This window comes from Crassostrea angulata, chromosome 6 (assembly GCF_025612915.1).
Source record: "Crassostrea angulata isolate pt1a10 chromosome 6, ASM2561291v2, whole genome shotgun sequence".
In the NCBI taxonomy this organism is placed as follows: Eukaryota; Metazoa; Mollusca; class Bivalvia; order Ostreida; family Ostreidae; genus Magallana; species Magallana angulata.
Genome location: NC_069116.1, coordinates 5,099,063 through 5,116,904, shown reverse-complemented (window position 1 = coordinate 5,116,904; position 17,842 = coordinate 5,099,063). Strand labels below are relative to the sequence as shown.

General features: G+C 31.4%; 1 protein-coding gene across 3 annotated transcripts; it reads left to right on the top strand.

Moving 5' to 3' along the window:
- Nucleotides 1-1,088: 1,088 nt before the first annotated feature.
- LOC128186822 (uncharacterized) lies at nt 1,089-14,581 on the top strand. 3 transcript variants are annotated; one of them, XM_052856730.1, is made up of 7 exons: nt 1,089-1,208; nt 2,391-2,534; nt 3,423-3,479; nt 10,205-10,339; nt 11,393-11,491; nt 11,581-11,652; nt 11,974-14,579. In XM_052856730.1, exons 1-7 carry the CDS (start codon nt 1,169-1,171, stop codon nt 12,087-12,089), a joined length of 663 nt encoding a protein of 220 aa, XP_052712690.1. In that variant the 5' UTR covers nt 1,089-1,168; the 3' UTR covers nt 12,090-14,579. The 3 variants fall into 3 exon arrangements, with proteins under 3 accessions (XP_052712690.1, XP_052712692.1, XP_052712691.1); XM_052856732.1 differs by having other exon boundaries at nt 11,581-14,581; XM_052856731.1 differs by lacking the exon at nt 3,423-3,479 and having other exon boundaries at nt 11,974-14,580.
- Nucleotides 14,582-17,842: the final 3,261 nt, after the last annotated feature.

The following is a 17,842-nucleotide window of genomic DNA, read 5'->3' as shown; positions in this document are numbered from 1 at the left end:
TAAATTGTATATCAATTTATCAAAGTGAAATGATTGCCAGAATAAAAAAAATGGGCCGTTGTAACAACAATCACAATGAACTTTTCAGAATGTATGGAAGCCGTTTGATTTATGTTTTTACATATTTCAAAAATATCATATCAATAATAAATATATTAATGATTATATTATTTATGTATTACATTTGTAATTAATGTAGCATATTTTAAATACCGACATACTGTATATATCTGTAACCCTGTATAAGGCAAAATTACGGCATGAGCGATTTGACGTTATCATCAAGTGTAGTGCATAAACGATATTGCGGACTGAAAAAAAGTATTAATAACCTTAATAAAAAATAAATTACATGTGAAATGTTTCATCTTGGCCTCTCTTAAAATGACTGACAACGGTAAATAATCAAAGAGGCCTGCGTGTCAGAAAAACTGTTATTTTAGTGCACCCGTGAAAAAGTGTTAGCTGATTTGACGCAAGTATTGTTGCATAAAATGAACAAGGTGTAATTTTGTTATTTTTCACACATTCTTAAATTTAACTGTTGTAAATTGTTAACATTTGATTGAAGATTTTTGACATGCAAAAAATGACGTCATAATCGCACTTGATTTCAAACGGTGGGGAGTTTCTCGATAGTGACGGAGTTAGGGGGCTATGCGATACACGTTTTATACTATCATTGTTTTATCTTTTTTTTTATTAATCTTTTCGTAGTTTATTAATATTTTTGTGATTAGATCAGTTATTCTTTTTAAACACTTTTCATAAAAAAATAAAGAATAGATAGTTAAATTTTTGAATGAAAAACATAATTTGAGATATTTTATTATTATTGATATATGAATTGTATATGTAAAATGGTTTAAAACCAAGGCTAGTTTATAAAAGTGCACAACTAGTTAAGTTACACTCTAAGTCACGTCTCCACAATTATCACAAAACACCCAATAAAATAACATTACCATTATGAAGCGTAAGTTATGAAAGGACGTTTATAAATAGAAAAGACTGATTGTGTATAACTTGCTCATGGTTTTTTTTACACAGTTTCTGTATTTCTAAATAGTGCATTTGTGGAAAATATCCCGGAAGTACTTGAAAATCATGTGTTAGTTATTCAGGAAGAAGCGACAGCGTTTAGCTAAACCTTGCAAGCGATACAGTCATGCATAAATGTACATTCGGGAGTCTGTTTTTCATGGCAGGTAATTACCATAATTTTTTTTCTTTGAAGTTCTCCTTGTTTTTCATCACTTTCTTATATTTTATTGTTTTAGGTTAATGCAGTATTAACACACATAAACTCAAATAATTGCATTTTTTTTACATATAAAAGAATGCTAAAATAAATTAATCATTTTGTGAATTGAAAACAATTTAAATAGTTTAAGGTAACTTCATACTCGTTAAATTCTCTGATGAAAGTTGAAAAACCGATCTGATTTCAACTTAATAGACTTAAATTTCATCAATTGTTAGAAAAAATATATATGTCATCACACTTTTTGAGATGCCAGATAAACATAAACTAAAGCATATTTTAGCATCAGAAAACCGTATTTTTTTGGGGGGTTAAAAGTAAAATTTTTGTGGGCAGAAATTTGTTAACCTTGTTTAATTTTATTGTCAACTTAATCAGAAAACTTAAACTACAAAAATATTTTCAAATTAATCGTTGGGATAAGAAAAAATATGGCATTTTGACATACAACTGAAAGAAAAGTCAGAAAAGAGTTATTTACCCTTAGCATCGATAAAATGTATGAAATATTGGAAATTTAGGATAAAATTAAGCTGCAAAAATATCTTAAACTTAACAGTAATTCTAATTACATCCATGTGCTTATATTCACATAAAATATATAAAAACATCTTGCACAAATTTTAAAGAACTCAAAGTTTTACAAAAAAGTATGACATCACAGAACACTGGATCTACTTTAACGTTTAGATGAAATATATACTTGTTGACAGTTTGCTTTTCAATCAAACAGATGAACTATTTCATTTCTTTAAAAAGCTGTTTTGGATATACTGGACATATAAAGCAAATGTCTTCAGAGATGCATACATGAATTTTCAATAAGTTGCTAAAAGCAAAGGCAAAGATGAGAGGCTCATATCAAAACAAAAGTTGAAATGTGCTGATAGATATCTCATAAACGTTCACAATGTCATTGCTTAGGTCTTAAATCAACACTAGATTAAACGTTTTTCCACTACGATTTAAAATATTCTCAGTTCCGAGAGGCTGCCACAGATACCCTGCATTACAAAGCATTATCTCTTGGTACACTACTGACTTGTACAAAGACTAGTTATAGTCATTTATAGTTTTTTTTGCTTGCTAATATAAGAAATTAATACATCTTTTTGTGTGCAATAAGGTGTATCATCTGTGGCATCAATACCTGCAAACTGGACATTGTCAATGAATATATGTAAAATCAACGGCCAAAGACCTGCCAAAGACAATGATAATGTCAATAAACATGTCTGGATTGGAGCAGCCAAATATCGTTATAATATGGGTAAAAAACTTCGATTACTTGAATGATAAAAACAATTTTGACTTTAATAGTCTACACTCAGGGTTTGACTTTTGAATATTGTAAACTCTAAAATCCTAAGGAAAACATAATTTATACCAAGTAAAAGAGATTTATTAATTTGAAATATTGATTTTTATATCCATGTTTTGCTTTTTTGTGAAATGTGTCCAGCAACAAAGGCATACTTCCATTAAACCAGAATTTTTTTTTCATTGTTCATTTTTTTTTCTAGCAATTAAATCCAAAATGTAAAGTTTCCATATTCATGGATAACTATTAACATAAAGCGAAATCTGCAAAATACACAAAAATGCTAGCCTGTAAGGTCTCATGTCTTAATAATTTTTATAATTAACTTCACATAATTACATACCCAATAAAATGCCGACAACATAAATAATCGTAAATACTAAAACTTAGGGAGTTGATAAACGGTCAAAAGGCATATAAGAGATATCTTAAAATGATATTCGTTAGTTTAGGCTTGAAAACAAGACATACTGTGGAGTAATTAGATTAAGTGGTGGCTCAATTTTCGTGGAATTCGTGGGTACCTCTTATCCACGAATTGAAATCATCCACAAATTAACAAATTAGTTTTATAAAGCCATAAATTTTTGTAGGTATAAAATAATACACGAAATTACGTCCATTCGGAATCAAAATATAGATTTTAGGCTAGGCATTTATTGTTGCTTCTTCTTCCGGTATTGTAAAAACATAAATAAGCTTTTTATTATTGTGATGTATATATGTTCATATTTTCCTACCATTTTTTCTCATAATTCGTAAAGTGTAATATTTTGGTACTATATAACAAGGAATTATTTAAAAATTTTCCATCAATGCATAGTTTTTATCTTGAAGGTGAGGTATACTTACAAATAACAGAAGAAGATAGAAAAAGAACTTGCACTGGCACAGGTTAAAATTATTTGACATGGAACGCATGATATGCCTGATTTACGAAAGCCGAGAAGGATCATTCAAGATTCGAGATTCGAAATACGAGATTCGAAATACGAGATTCGAGATTCGAAATTCGAGATTCAATATCTAAATTAACCAATCAAATCATGGATCTGAAACCTGTATCCTAGCAACATCAAACTGTTCTAAATAAAGATCATTCGTACATGCTCTTTCCTACAAATAAATGTCTTTATAGCTCTTAATAAATGCTATGTTCACTTCTCCCTACCTAACTAAATAATTATGTGTATTTACTTTTACACAGAATATCTAAGTAGACTAGTAATAATGCAGTGTGCTTCGCGGATCTAAGTGATTTTGTTTGCCCTGTTGCATTTCCACCTGATGCGTTTGAACCCTGGGGTATTTCACCACCAGTAATAGTTTAAAACCCGGGTTTATTCACCCCTGTTGTGTAAAAATGCGGTTATGGTAGAGAACTTCATAAGCGTAGCTAATTTTTTCTGTAGGGGGTCCTAGGCCAATTTTAAAAAAATTTACTATGTAAATTTAATAAGCTCCAATTTTCCCGAGGAGGGGGTCCAGATCCCCTGACCCCCTCCTTTCTAGATCCCCGCATGAAGATTAGTACATGAATCTATGTAATCTAAATATAAATAACCTGTCCCGTTTCACTAATAAATATAAGCATTACTTATCGTTTTTATGTATGCATACAGTGATACACTAGTACTATGATTATAAACAAATCATTGAGATATTATCACATTATACGGAATTATTAATAAATACAATTTTTTTTCCTTTTCCTCAGTAAACAACTTATTATGAGTCTTACTTTTGGAATTGTTTTCAATATAGAAGGATACCTACTCTCTACAATTAAAGGTAGGGATGATAGGGTGTCAATTTGTTCACATTGCCGATTTCTTGTGCAGAGAACAGTAAAACTTTTTAAAAATTTGATTGTGCATGAATATTTCAAAATTAATTGTTGTACATGTATTTTGTTATAATTCATTCATTGATATATCAATAAGAAAGATTAAAAGCATATGTTTCACAGCCAAGTTAAGTTTCTCTGTAGTTTCCTACCCCCCCCCCCCCCGCACCAAATTTGACAATAATAACATATGAGTCATACAAATGTTTACTTTTTTTGTAAGTAAATCTCTAAGGATGTAAATAAGCACTGCAAACAAAGATGTGTGTATTTGATATACTACTACATTACACTTAGCCAGATCAAATGTAATCAGGATGAAGCTACAAGGGGTGAGTGGTGCAAATTTACCAATTTGTCGCCATACACACAGAACACCAAATAACGAAACTGTGAGTGGTGTGTGGAATGCATAAAAGATGGCGGCAAATTATCTCAAATAATCAGTGCAAAAACCAACAAATAGACTGTTATTTGTTACATATCCTGCAAAAACATTGATAAAAAATGTTATCGTCCCATAACATATAACCGATTAAGTTAATGTGTACATATGGTCAACGTACATGTAATTCTAATATACAAGAAGGCGGACGTATCAGGCGGGGATCCAGAAAATTAAATTTCAAAAATGATCGGTTGAATTACATTAAATGCTTTGAAATTGTTTTAAACTATCGCACGGGTCAAAATGCATGATAGAAGCTATGTACAGTGTAATTTGAAACTTTCATTTTATATCAATATGTAGTATTACCTATTATAACAAATGAGAGTATAGCACAACTGCCACAAGCAATACATGTCCTTTACCGGCACCACCTCCCTCCCAATAAAAAAATGAAACAATTGTCGTTTTATTTGCTAAAATGTGTGTGGTTCAAGATTTTTCTAAAGGACATACCCGATTAGAATTGAAAAAGAGTCGTACGTTTAAGACTAATTTTGTCAAATTTTTTAGATTCATTTGGTTATATTTTGGTCCATTTGGGTAAATAGATGCACCAGCGCAGCTCTTATTTATATATAATCAGGCCATAAATTCAAAATATTTTCAAAAATTAATAGCTTTAAATCCAGTGGATGAAAAAAAGGAAAGCAAGTCGAACTCGATGAGTGCTAATACCTGTGTTGAATGAATGGTACAGTAGGATATGCGCAAAAAAGTCCCGTCTACTCTTTCCTACCCTATATTTATTGGAATATTAAATCCGATTATAAGAGTCAAATTAAAAATCAAGGACGGATATGTACCTGTTTATCAAAAGTAAAACTACTCATAATTTATCTACAGTGCATCGTTATGGAGCTACACAAAAAGTTTTATATTAATTTGCCGAGCCAAATAAAAAAAAACCTGGAAAACGAAGAGAAAACAAAGTGGGGACAGAATAATTGGCAAACTAATTAGGACTTTATAGCCCCCCCCCCCCCCTCTTGAAATGTATATACTGAAAACAGATTATTGCAGTACAACATCCGCACACAATTTAAAGTTTTTTTTATCATTTTCGCTAGCTAATGTAAGACATCACAAATACCCCAAACCCCCTCACGGAAAAGGAAATGCTAGGTGATGAGAGAGAGAGAGAGAGAGAGAGAGAGAGAGAGAGAGAGAGAGAGAGAGAGAGAGAGAGAGAGTCGATGTAAATCACAGGTGCGCTAACACCGTTAAAATTAAAGCTTGCTTGTTGGTCTGCCCTATCCTAGCTACCTCCTCTTTTCTCCTTTTAGAGGCTTAATTATTGTCTATATATGCTTGTAACAAATCAAATCAATTTCAAATTCTAAATCAAAACTGAATTTGACACTACAAAACTCTCTCTGTGTCTGTCTGTCTGTCTGTCTCTCTCTCTCTCTCTCTCTCTCTCTCTCTCTCTCTCTCTCTCTCTCTCTCTCTCTCTCTCTCATACAGGTGAATCTCGATAACTCGAACTTCAGGGGACCATGATTAAACTTCGAGAGATCAAGAGTTCGAGAGATCGAAAGTTTAAAAAAATCGGGAAATTTTTGTTCCGTTAATCTTGGTTCTAAAATTATAGTAGCCGGAAATTATATTTATAACATGGAAGGATAGTCTGATATGATTTCAATCGTATTTTCTGCTACAGTACTTCAATTTAAACAATATAGAACGTACTTGTGTATTTATTAAGTGTGTTTTTTCACGTAAAAAATCTTCTAAGCATATTATGTTTTCTTAATCATTACGTTAGAATATTTTAAATAAAGAGCATTTACCGTAACTTTCACAATTTGTTGAAATTAATAGATCACTTACAAATTACCTATATATCCTTTGAAGAAAGCAAGGGGTAGTGTCACTTACGTAATCAACCAATTAACACTACTACGCTAGCCCCCAGGGGTTCACTCAACCATCCAGGTAAGGTCCACGCGGAGCTATAATTATAGGCTTCATCGGCCGCGTGTGTACACAACAACCACTTCGAGTTATCAAGAGTGAAAAACAATGAAATATGTGTAACGGGACCCAGGTTTCACTTCGAGAGTTCAAGAACTTCGAGAGATCGGAGTTCGAGAGATCAAGAGTAAATTTGCTTAGTTATATAGAGGAAAAAATTGGGACCATGAGTTCACTTCGAGAGATCGAAGTTCGAGCCCTCGAGTGTCACCTGTATATCGACAATGGCATTACCATACCCTACAATACACTATTCTTATCTGGATTTTTGTCTTTGAGGTTGTAAATCATTATATCTTCTATGGTTTAAAACTTTATCATAACCTATATTTTGACATGTCGATTATTTCATTGAGTTTCGTTTCATAGCTAAAACATTTAGATTAAACAGATCTTTCTTCGCGAGCCGATTTTTACACAGTTGGGGCGAATACACTTCGGGTTAAAATTGTTCGGGGGGAAATACATACAGGGCAAACAAAACCACTTAGATTCGCAAAGCCAACAGTGTTATTTCTAATTTAATTGTTTATACTGTGTGGGGTTTATTCATCAATGTTAATTTAACCATGTTATAACCACTATATAAGAGCTATTAAGACATTTATTTGTAGGAAAGGGCATGTACGAATGATCTTTATTTAGAACAGTTTGATGTTGCTAGGATACAGGTTTCAGATCCATGATTTGATTGGTTAATTTAGATATTGAATCTCGAATTTCGAATCTCGAATCTCGTATTTCGAATCTCGTATTTTGAATCTCGAATCTCGAATGATCCTTCTCGGCTTTCGTACTGATTACCTAAAGAGACTGTATTGGAGTATGTATTGAATGCAGTTGAAGTCTATTTGTCTATGATATAACCATTAAAAGGTCTGGGATGGCCACCTAAAAAATCAGCTATCCGATTTAAATTACAAAAGTTTGTTAATTGTAATATCATTCGAATGTAATTTAATTAAATTTTGTTTTAGACCAATGAATACGTAGACCTAAACAGGTTTAACCCTATTACCTCTCATCCTAAAGCCCCTTTCACAATTGGCGCACGAGCAGATGCGACCAAATATTCATGCGACCGAAAAAATTAGATATGAATCGTCAATTGTTGCCGAAATAATCGCATGTGAAAAAAGTATTCGTACGAAATTTGCACGATCTAAGCGAGCGTTGTGCGATGTAAACGCATTGAATCTTGCGATATATCTTGCGTCTGTATGCGACTGTTGTACAATGAAAACAACTGTTGAAAGACAATACGATATGAACGCGCGAGAGACTAGGTGATCGGACGATTGAACGTGCGCCAATGTGATTGAACGTGCGATTATGCCTTCCATGGTACGAATGATCGTGCGAGTCAGAGGTGGTATATACAGCGCCCATATTCTGCAGCAGCATTTATTATTATACCTCAATATGATTATTCTATTATATCTGATTGGTCTAGAAAGTCACGTGACAGGACGATGTCATAGGAATGAAAAAGCCGATATGAGCATACGATGTAGACAAATATGATTAAATAAAAAAAATTTAATCATTATGATTCTCTTTATATCTGAGAACCAACTTAACTATTTATGATTTATGAAAGAAAAGTGGGACAGTTACATGGGAAATCAAACATCTCGACGTTAATGTTGCCACTGTTGAAAAGTCAAACATTATCAGAAATCAACGTATTTTGTGTAATCATATGTTGCTTCGTATAATAAAACTTTTATTGCATTAATGTTCAGGCGAAGCCCTCGGGAAATAGGTTTTTTCTTGAGGGAATATATCTTCATACATGTATTTTCCTCACCATCATGCAATAAATGTATATTGTGAATTTTGTTCTGAAACAGAGATACTTATACAGGGTATATATGCTAGTTGCAAAGTATGGCATATTCGGTTGAGGCTGATTAGTCGTGCAATGATAGTAAAACGTTCCAAAATTACATGAGACACGTTGAGCAACAGTCTTACGGTCGCAAAACAGACGCATAAACACCAGCGATTTATCTTACGATCTTTATATATCGTGTATCACTCTTGCGAGTACACAAACCGTTGTAAAACGTTCGTACTAATGTTCGTGCGCTGCACTGCGATAATTTGGATCGCATTCGGTCGCGTCTTAATAGTGTGCATGTCCACTATTCAGAGGAGAGTTGATGCGACCAATAAAACGTATGCAATGAATGCGAGAGCTCGTGCAACGTAAGCGAGGGCTCGTGCAACGTATGCAAGAGCTCGTGCGAAGCTCAAACATTTCGATCGCTGTAAAGTGGTGTAAAGTGGTCGTGCGCCAATTGTGAAAGGGGCTTAAATGAGAAGGTTTCTGCATGTAAAAGCATTACCCTTGCATTTTATTTTGAGTTGAAAGGTTTATTATTATGATTATTATACATGCAATGCTAAGCCATAGACAATTCTCACTTAATCTGCAAGGATATAGATTAGTAAATTGTACTTTATCGTTGTGTATGAAGAAGACGGGGTATAAACGAGTAAATACTTTAAGAGGGGTGGATGGTGGTGGCCATTTTGGACTATATTAATATTCTTAAGCTTGCGAAGAAGAGCTCTAAAGATACAGGAAAATAAAAAGAATTAAAAGCTTTAATGTATGGATTTTTTCTTTACTAAAAAATAATCTATAGCACGGTAGAATCATCCGAAGATTGAAGGTAGATTGATGGGTAATTTATTGACCTTCTTTACAATAAGATACACGTTGCATGCGACTTGGATTTCATAAGCTCTTTTTTAATCAAGGCTTAAAATCGCAGTGTAGAACCTTGCCTTCATTTTGTTGATGACACCTGCTTCATCAAAGAATTGATAATCAACATTTCATAACCTTTCTAACAAAATAACTGGCTTGAATTTAGATAGTGAAAAAAACATATTCAAAGAAAACGATCTTTAAGATAACGAGAATTTTACTTTTAATGTGATTCATTGGTATAGATCTTAAAACGAATGAAACAAATTAGCCTATTGAATAAATGTATCACGAATAGTATGCTTAAAATGAAAGACGATGCTTCTCTTTTGATCGAATATATAATTTTTTTTAGCAAAACATTAGATATATAGAAACATAATTTGAAGACTTTTTATTTAACTCAAAATTGTAAACATCAGCTTCAATATATCTTCAGGTTCTGCTAAAGATAACCTCATAAGCAATTTACCATTCAATACATTTGCTATTATGAACAATGTGACAAAACAACCACTTAACCAAAGAGAAAAAAAATCAAGGAAAATTACCATAACATTTTCAAATCAAGGTAGGCAAATCTTCTTCATTTTTCATTTCATCAGAGTTTTTTAAAACAATATTTTCAGATGGTTCCTGTCCGAACACTGACGATTGCGAGTTTTGTGACATTCGTATGCCTGGTTTCAAGCCATCCTTGAATATGCTTTATAACCTTACACCAAACATTAAGTATGTAGTGGCAGATTTCAGCAGTATAGAAGGTACCTCTTATTGATATATCATTGTTTTTGGAAATTTTAAATCTAATGTCAGGTTATTTAAATCGATTTCAGTTCTCTATCGTATAAACCGTGTAATGGTTCATAGATATTCTGAAAACAGAATAAACTTCCTAAAATTTGGGGTTTTTTTATTATTGACACTTTGGAGCACTTCAGAGAATTATTTGCGGAACGCAAAACTTACTCTTTAGAAGGTTTGTTTTCAGCATTTTGAAAATCACCATGCACATGATGCACTCAAAGCCTGTTGGTGACATTGAGGTTCAATTTCTTTTTTTATAGCCCCCCCCCCCATATTTTGATATTTTAGTCTGTGGGAGGAATTAAAATTTTGATACTTTAATAATTCTTGCTTCAATGTCATTTTCTAATCGATTTTTGAACAATATTTGAGAACCACACGAAGCATTTTTAAAATGTTTTACGTTATTTATTTTTTTATTATGCATGATCAATTGCTTTACAATAATAAGCATTTATTGCATGATGGTTGGGGAAATATAAAGATTTATTTTGCAAAGTAAAAATTATTTATCCCGAGGGCTTCGCCTACAAATCATATTTGTCTATATTGTAAGCTCATATCATTTTCATACCATTGCAGTAAAAACCCCGGAGTTTTCTAGACCAATTAGATGATGCTTATATAGAATAATCATATTTAGGCATAATGTTATATATAGTTGAAATTTTCCATTGTTCTATTTGGAATTTAATATACATGTTTTCTCTCTATTTGATTGATCAAGACCAATAAAACAAATGTCCTGCTATGTATAATTAGTCTGATTACATGACCAGTTCGTGATGTAACCTAATAGTACTGCTATACATAAGGAACTATGTAGCATATCATGAAATGATGGAACGTTCATCAGATATCCAAACAAGAAATGCGTTTTATAGCTCGTAACATAAACAACTCTAAAATCTAAAAACAATACCGACCATTTATTTACTTTTTTACTTTGTATTACTTGATCTTAGTACCATAAAACAGCATTGAATTCAAAAAAAATATATGCTTTACAGAACTTCCAGAGCCAAACCTATGCTTATTGAATACAGTAAACTTTACCAAAGAATATGTTTCATGCAAAATGAAGTATGAAGATGGATGTAGATCTACAGGTATTTTTATCATGAATATCAAAATAAGGTTGTTACAGAGTGTAATTAGTTTTAGTTTATCAGCTATCAGTTCGGTTTCTTTTTTGCAGACAATTTCTCAAATTTGAAGATAATTCTTCAAATTAACCATAACCGTTCTATGGAGTCTTCTTCAGAAAGCGGTAAAGTATGGTGAAAACATACATTTTAAGCGTTGATTTTTTTAATGTTAACGTTCAAATCCATGTACATGTTTTGCTCAATTTAATTTTTTTTTTGTTATGGACAATCCAATTTTACACTTTAAAAAAGCTGTTATGAATGATAAGCAAATAATAACTAATTAAAAAAAGACTGATTTTTTTTTAAACAGTTTAAGATGTAAATAATTAATACGGCTGTAAACGTGAAAATCTTTAGCAGCTTTATTTTGTCAAAAATTGGTTTGCGAAAATTAAAGTACTCCAGTTAACGCATATATTGCATTTTTGGTGTCTTTCAAGGGTTAATGAAGTATAGAGGGATGCATCGGTGTGTAAACGTTGCGTTGATACCCCTGTTTGCATGTATCAAGTCGTTGCTTCCTTTTTTTGAAATCAGTTGTATAAAAAGTATTTAGTACAAATAATTTATATTCCAATTTCTATCTAAAGTTTACAAATCATTAGTGGTGTGCGCCAGATTTAAAAATATTTAACAATTTCAATCACATTTCGATGTGTATTGTTTCTTTATAAAATTTTACTGTAATAAAAACTACAAAATTTATGTCACCAGTTTTAAAATGTTATCAAACTTTATTTTAAAATCTAATTGGTGAAAATTTGCACATGCAATTCCATAGTTTAAGAAAAATGAAATATCTGTCACATCAAACTACAGACCAGTTTTACTGCAGCATTAAACATTTTAGAGAGTCATGTCTATCCATATATATAAAATATTAAAACCCCAACAATTTATTTTATAAATATAAGGCTGTTATTTCGACTGAAAAATCTACTTTTACCAACTTTTAGACAATAATTATTCTATTATGGAAAGTAGTGATGATGGTAATTACTATTGTATTATTTTTTTTCTGTGATATTTCAAAAGCGTTTGATAGTCTCTGTTATAATGGTCTCATTCATAAATTAAACTTAAAATATGTAGAATCTCTAAATCAATTCCGGAATGGTTTATTAGCTTTTTCTTTAGAAACAGAACAGGAAAGGTTATGCATAAAAAAATAATCTATGGGATACAGAAATGCTGACGTTCTTTAGGGTATACTTCTTGGTCTATTGTCAGTTTTATTCTTTATTTTATGGAAATTTTTGTACTGATAACAATTTATTACAACAGTGTTTTAACAATATTTATACAAGATAATCTTAATAACAATCTTCATTTGCTAAGGGCATGATCAAAATAATGGCTACAAAGCAATTTAATACGATCAAAACAAAAGTTATTTCTAGGTGCAAAAAAATGTAGAGAAAATTCCTGATTTATATTTAGGTTGACTTAGATTGTGTTTTGGATAATGTTTCAGAGCACACGTATTTTGGAGTATTGTTTTCTTTATATTAAGTTGGTCTCACCATATTGACATCTTATGGTTATAAGCTTATCAAACTTAGTCCTCTTAAATTAATTAAATTTACTGTATCCAGAGATATTTTAGCACAAACTATGTTTTGTTTGTAAGATCATTACTGTATGCTGTTGAAATTTGGTCTGGTAGTACTCAATTTGATATTGATTAGCTTAAAAGTACTCAGATATATGCGGCAAGAATAGTTACGCGTCTTGCTGTCATTTCAAGATTATTTTATGTTTGGAAACCGGAACCAATATAAATGAGACTGGACTGTTTTGAATTATCAACAATGATCAAAATTCATAACAATCTATTTCCTCCCTATCTAAAAGACATAACTTTTGGCAATTGTAAGGTTATTTCCCATTAAAAAACATAAATTTCTCGAGCAATATATTGGCAAGATGTAGATAAGAGTTTTTTCCCGATACTATATGTAAGAGGATTTATTTGAGTACTAATAAAGGAGAGTTTACATTATTAATTACTTTTAAGAAAACATTCCAGGCAATGTTACAAAGCCCCAAAAGTATTTTTCTTTTGTTAAAAGATGTTTAAACATTATGAATACAAATCAAAGACACAGTTATATTCTTAATGCTAATCTCCATCGATGCAGTATATTACCAAGCCCATTTTTGTTCATGTGGAGACTTAGATGCACGTTTAATTTTTTTAAATTTTATAATATAATGTACATTTAATATTTTGGGTGATAAATCTTTGTCTGTGAACGAAATGTGAATATGTTTAGAATAGTAATTGAGTGATTAAATCAGATAAAAGAAAAGGGAAAGGTAAGTCAACAGTAGAAAAACATTTTGTTGGAAATACTTTTTAATGCTTCTTGTATTTTTACAAATGATATTCAAATGCCATTCATATTTTGAATATCTACTACATTCCTTTAAAACAAAACACCTGATAATCATTGTCTTTATTGATTTGTTTTCAACATTATGGATTATTTTCCATATTTAAAATATTTTTTATATTTTGTTTCATTCCTGTTTTGATTTGAGTGCAATAAAAAGTTCCCTTTTTTGTAATAAAAATATACATTTGTTTACACTCTTTAATATTTTCTAAATGACGAAATAGAGTTCGGAATGTTAGCTCAAGCCACTCTGCTCAAATCTACATTATCTTACTGTGTTAAATTTGTGTTGAATTTCAGTCCAGCATACTTAACACAATTTGCTTTCGTCCTAGTTAGATTAAATCATGCTTATTTATTTGAAAATACTTATCATCTAAGCGTCCATATTTAAGATAGTTTAAAACTGATCCGCTAAAATTTTCTGTAATTCAAATTTTCTGATAAGGTTATTAAAATAAACCTGACCCGACAAGTTATTTTTAAAACATTACAAATGATTGCACTGCTATTTGTACAGTCGACCTTTTTGTTACTTATAAAAACAGAAAAATATTCTAACTAATAACTTAACTAAAGATGATTTTAGTTGTAATGCAATGTAGAAATATAACATGTAAATCATTTTTAGACAAACATTTGCAGTATTAAACGGCCTCTTAAAAACAGAAATTGTATAGTATAAACCTGAACAAAATTTAGCAATATTATTGTCATGACCCGGCAATTAACATATATTAAAATAATAAGCATATTTGACAGTGGAGTTTAGATCAATTAAGGTCTAAGTACATGTGACGGATGTCAAAATTGATACAATTCCTAAATGACGTCATTATAGTTGACCTTTTTATATGACCTTGACATTAAGGTAAGGTTTGCGGTTACAGGGAGATAACTCACACATTTTCATTGTGACGTAACACCAACTACCCTTTATTTCAGTTATGACGTAAAAATTTATATGACGTCATAATTGATTTTTTTTTAGGTTTTTTTTATTTCGCGGTTTTTTTTAGTTTTAATGAAAAAATAAGAATACACAAGCATTTTATCAATTTCTACGAAAACGAAATCCGCATCATATGGTTTTGAATAGTGTTTTAGAAACATCAGATTACACATATTCTAAGATACGTTTTTCCTGAAATCGGTGGACTTGGAAAGGTTTCAAATAAGATGTTTTCGTTTACATAATAGTAGTCCAAAATTAAGACTTTTGTTGCATTTTATTCTATTTTTAGATAGTTCATCAGAAATTAATAAAAGTGAATCATGATATTAATAGTGATATTATTTTCGAATATTTTAAGCATAAATAACCCCCATAATAGTAACAAATAAAATGTACATATTTTCACGAAATTGTTTACATTTCATCAAAATGAAAATTTGAAATCATGAACTTTGAACTTTTGTAGTTATAAAACGGGAGGGGCAAAATTCATTTGAATTTCATGAGAAAAAAGACTTTAGTATATTGAACAAAATGGTATGTAACTTTGGTACAACCTCTAAAAAATGCAAGCCGCAAACCTTACCTTCAATAGACATAACGTTTGAACAAATTCCTAAATGACGTCATTATAGTTGACCTTTTTATATGACCTTGACATTAAGGTAAGGTTTGCGGTTACAGGGAGATAACTCACACATTTTCATTGTGACGTAACACCAACTACCCTTTATTTCAGTTATGACGTAAAAATTTATATGACGTCATAATTGATTTTTTTTTAGGTTTTTTTTATTTCGCGTTTTTTTTTAGTTTTAATGAAAAAATAAGAAGACACAAGCATTTTATCAATTTCTACGAAAACGAAATCCGCATCATATGGTTTTGAATAGTGTTGTAGAAACATCAGATTACACATATTCTAAGATACGTTTTTCCTGAAATCGGTGGACTTGGAAAGGTTTCAAATAAGATGTTTTCGTTTACATAATAGTAGTCCAAAATTAAGACTTTTGTTGCATTTTATTCTATTTTTAGATAGTTCATCAGAAATTAATAAAAGTGAATCATGATATTAATAGTGATATTATTTTCGAATATTTTAAGCATAAATAACCCCCATAATAGTAACAAATAAAATGTACATATTTTCACGAAATTGTTTACATTTCATCAAAATGAAAATTGGAAATCATGAACTTTGACCTTTTGTAGTTATAAAACGGGAGGGGCAAAATTCATTTGAATTTCATGAGAGAAAAGACTTTAGTATATTGAACAAAATGGTATGTAACTTTGGTACAACCTCTAAAAAATGCAAGCCGCAAACCTTACCTTCAATAGACATAACGTTTGAACACTGGTTGGTGATTGTTGCCAAATTTCAGGTCTTTACTATGAACAGAATTTTCAAAATTAGTATAATAAATTAAACTTTAACCCACAATGTCGGGAGATCACTCTTACACCAGACATTACAGACGAAACCATAATACAATTATCTCCAAAGTGTATTAAAAGGACAGTACAGCGGAAAACACATGTGCGTTTAACTTCAAATTTACTCATTGTATCGTTATATATATATATATATATATATATATATATATATATATATATATATATATATATATATATATATATATATATATATTTATATATATATATATATATATATATATATATATATATATATATATATATATATATATATATATATATATATATATATATATATATATATACACACTGAGATCAAACGTTGAACCCCTTGTGCATCCCCTGAATTTTTCAGGGGTCAGATCCTATCAACTGAGAATCAACAAAGGTCAATATGCTTGTATATAAATACATGTTATACAATGTTATATGAGGTTTTTTTTAGAATAATCAAATTTATTTCCTATTGAAGCGGGCAGCTTATTGATGTATTGTATAGCAAGAGTTATTCCCCTTTGATTTATTGATTTTTTGATTATTTAATTAATGTTTCCAATAATTACCAATTATTTTGATGATTATTTGTTATACAATGATAAATATTTAATGTAAATAAGTTGCTGCAGAGAGGGAGAATGGACGACATTGACAAAGACATAACCTTTCTACGGGAGAAGATTGCGGAGATGCGGGAGCGCAGCGACATGGAGACATCAACCCCAATGCAGGAAAGACGTGCTCAGATCAGAGGTTTTGAAGGGACCACCATGCGCAAAGACGAGGAATACCTGTGCGATCACCACTCTGCTAATGAAACATATGCAAACCCGCGCAGCAACGAGATGTTTCCTGACTATTTTGAGCTGTACAGTGCACCAAATAGGAAAACGAGTCCTTTGCCACACAAATACAACACTTGGTCTTTGCACAGAGCTGATGCGTTTTGGAAGTCTCGGGAAAGGTTCACAAGCCCCGAGATAAGCAGTGCATTGGAAGATGCCTACGAAGCGCAAAATTGCATTTCACCAGCTACTTATGATGGCAGTGGTCAATGGATCGATTACCATGCGCACTTTGAAGCTTGTTCTGAAATAAATGGTTGGAGTTACGCTACCAAAGGTATCTACCTGGCAGCTTCCCTCCGAGGCAGTGCACAAGGATGTCTTGGCAATATCCCAAAGGGTGAAAAACCAGACTATGAAACACTTGTGTTAGCTTTGGAAGATAGATTTCCTCCACCAAGTCAATGTTGAGCCCTCATCTGATAAGCTAGTGGAACTGGTAAAATCACTGTCTGCTAAGATCGAGTCTCTCCAGACAGATTTGAGGGATTTACAACTTCAACGCAGCAAGAATAATGCACGGGATACTGCCTCATCATCTAAACGTAGGTTATGCTATTTCTGCAGAAAACCGGGACACCTGCGGAGAGATTGTGTAGTGAGGAAGCAAAGCAAGTCCAAACAATTACGAAGGCGGCGTAGAAGTAGAGCAGAAAACCAGACTTGCAAGAGT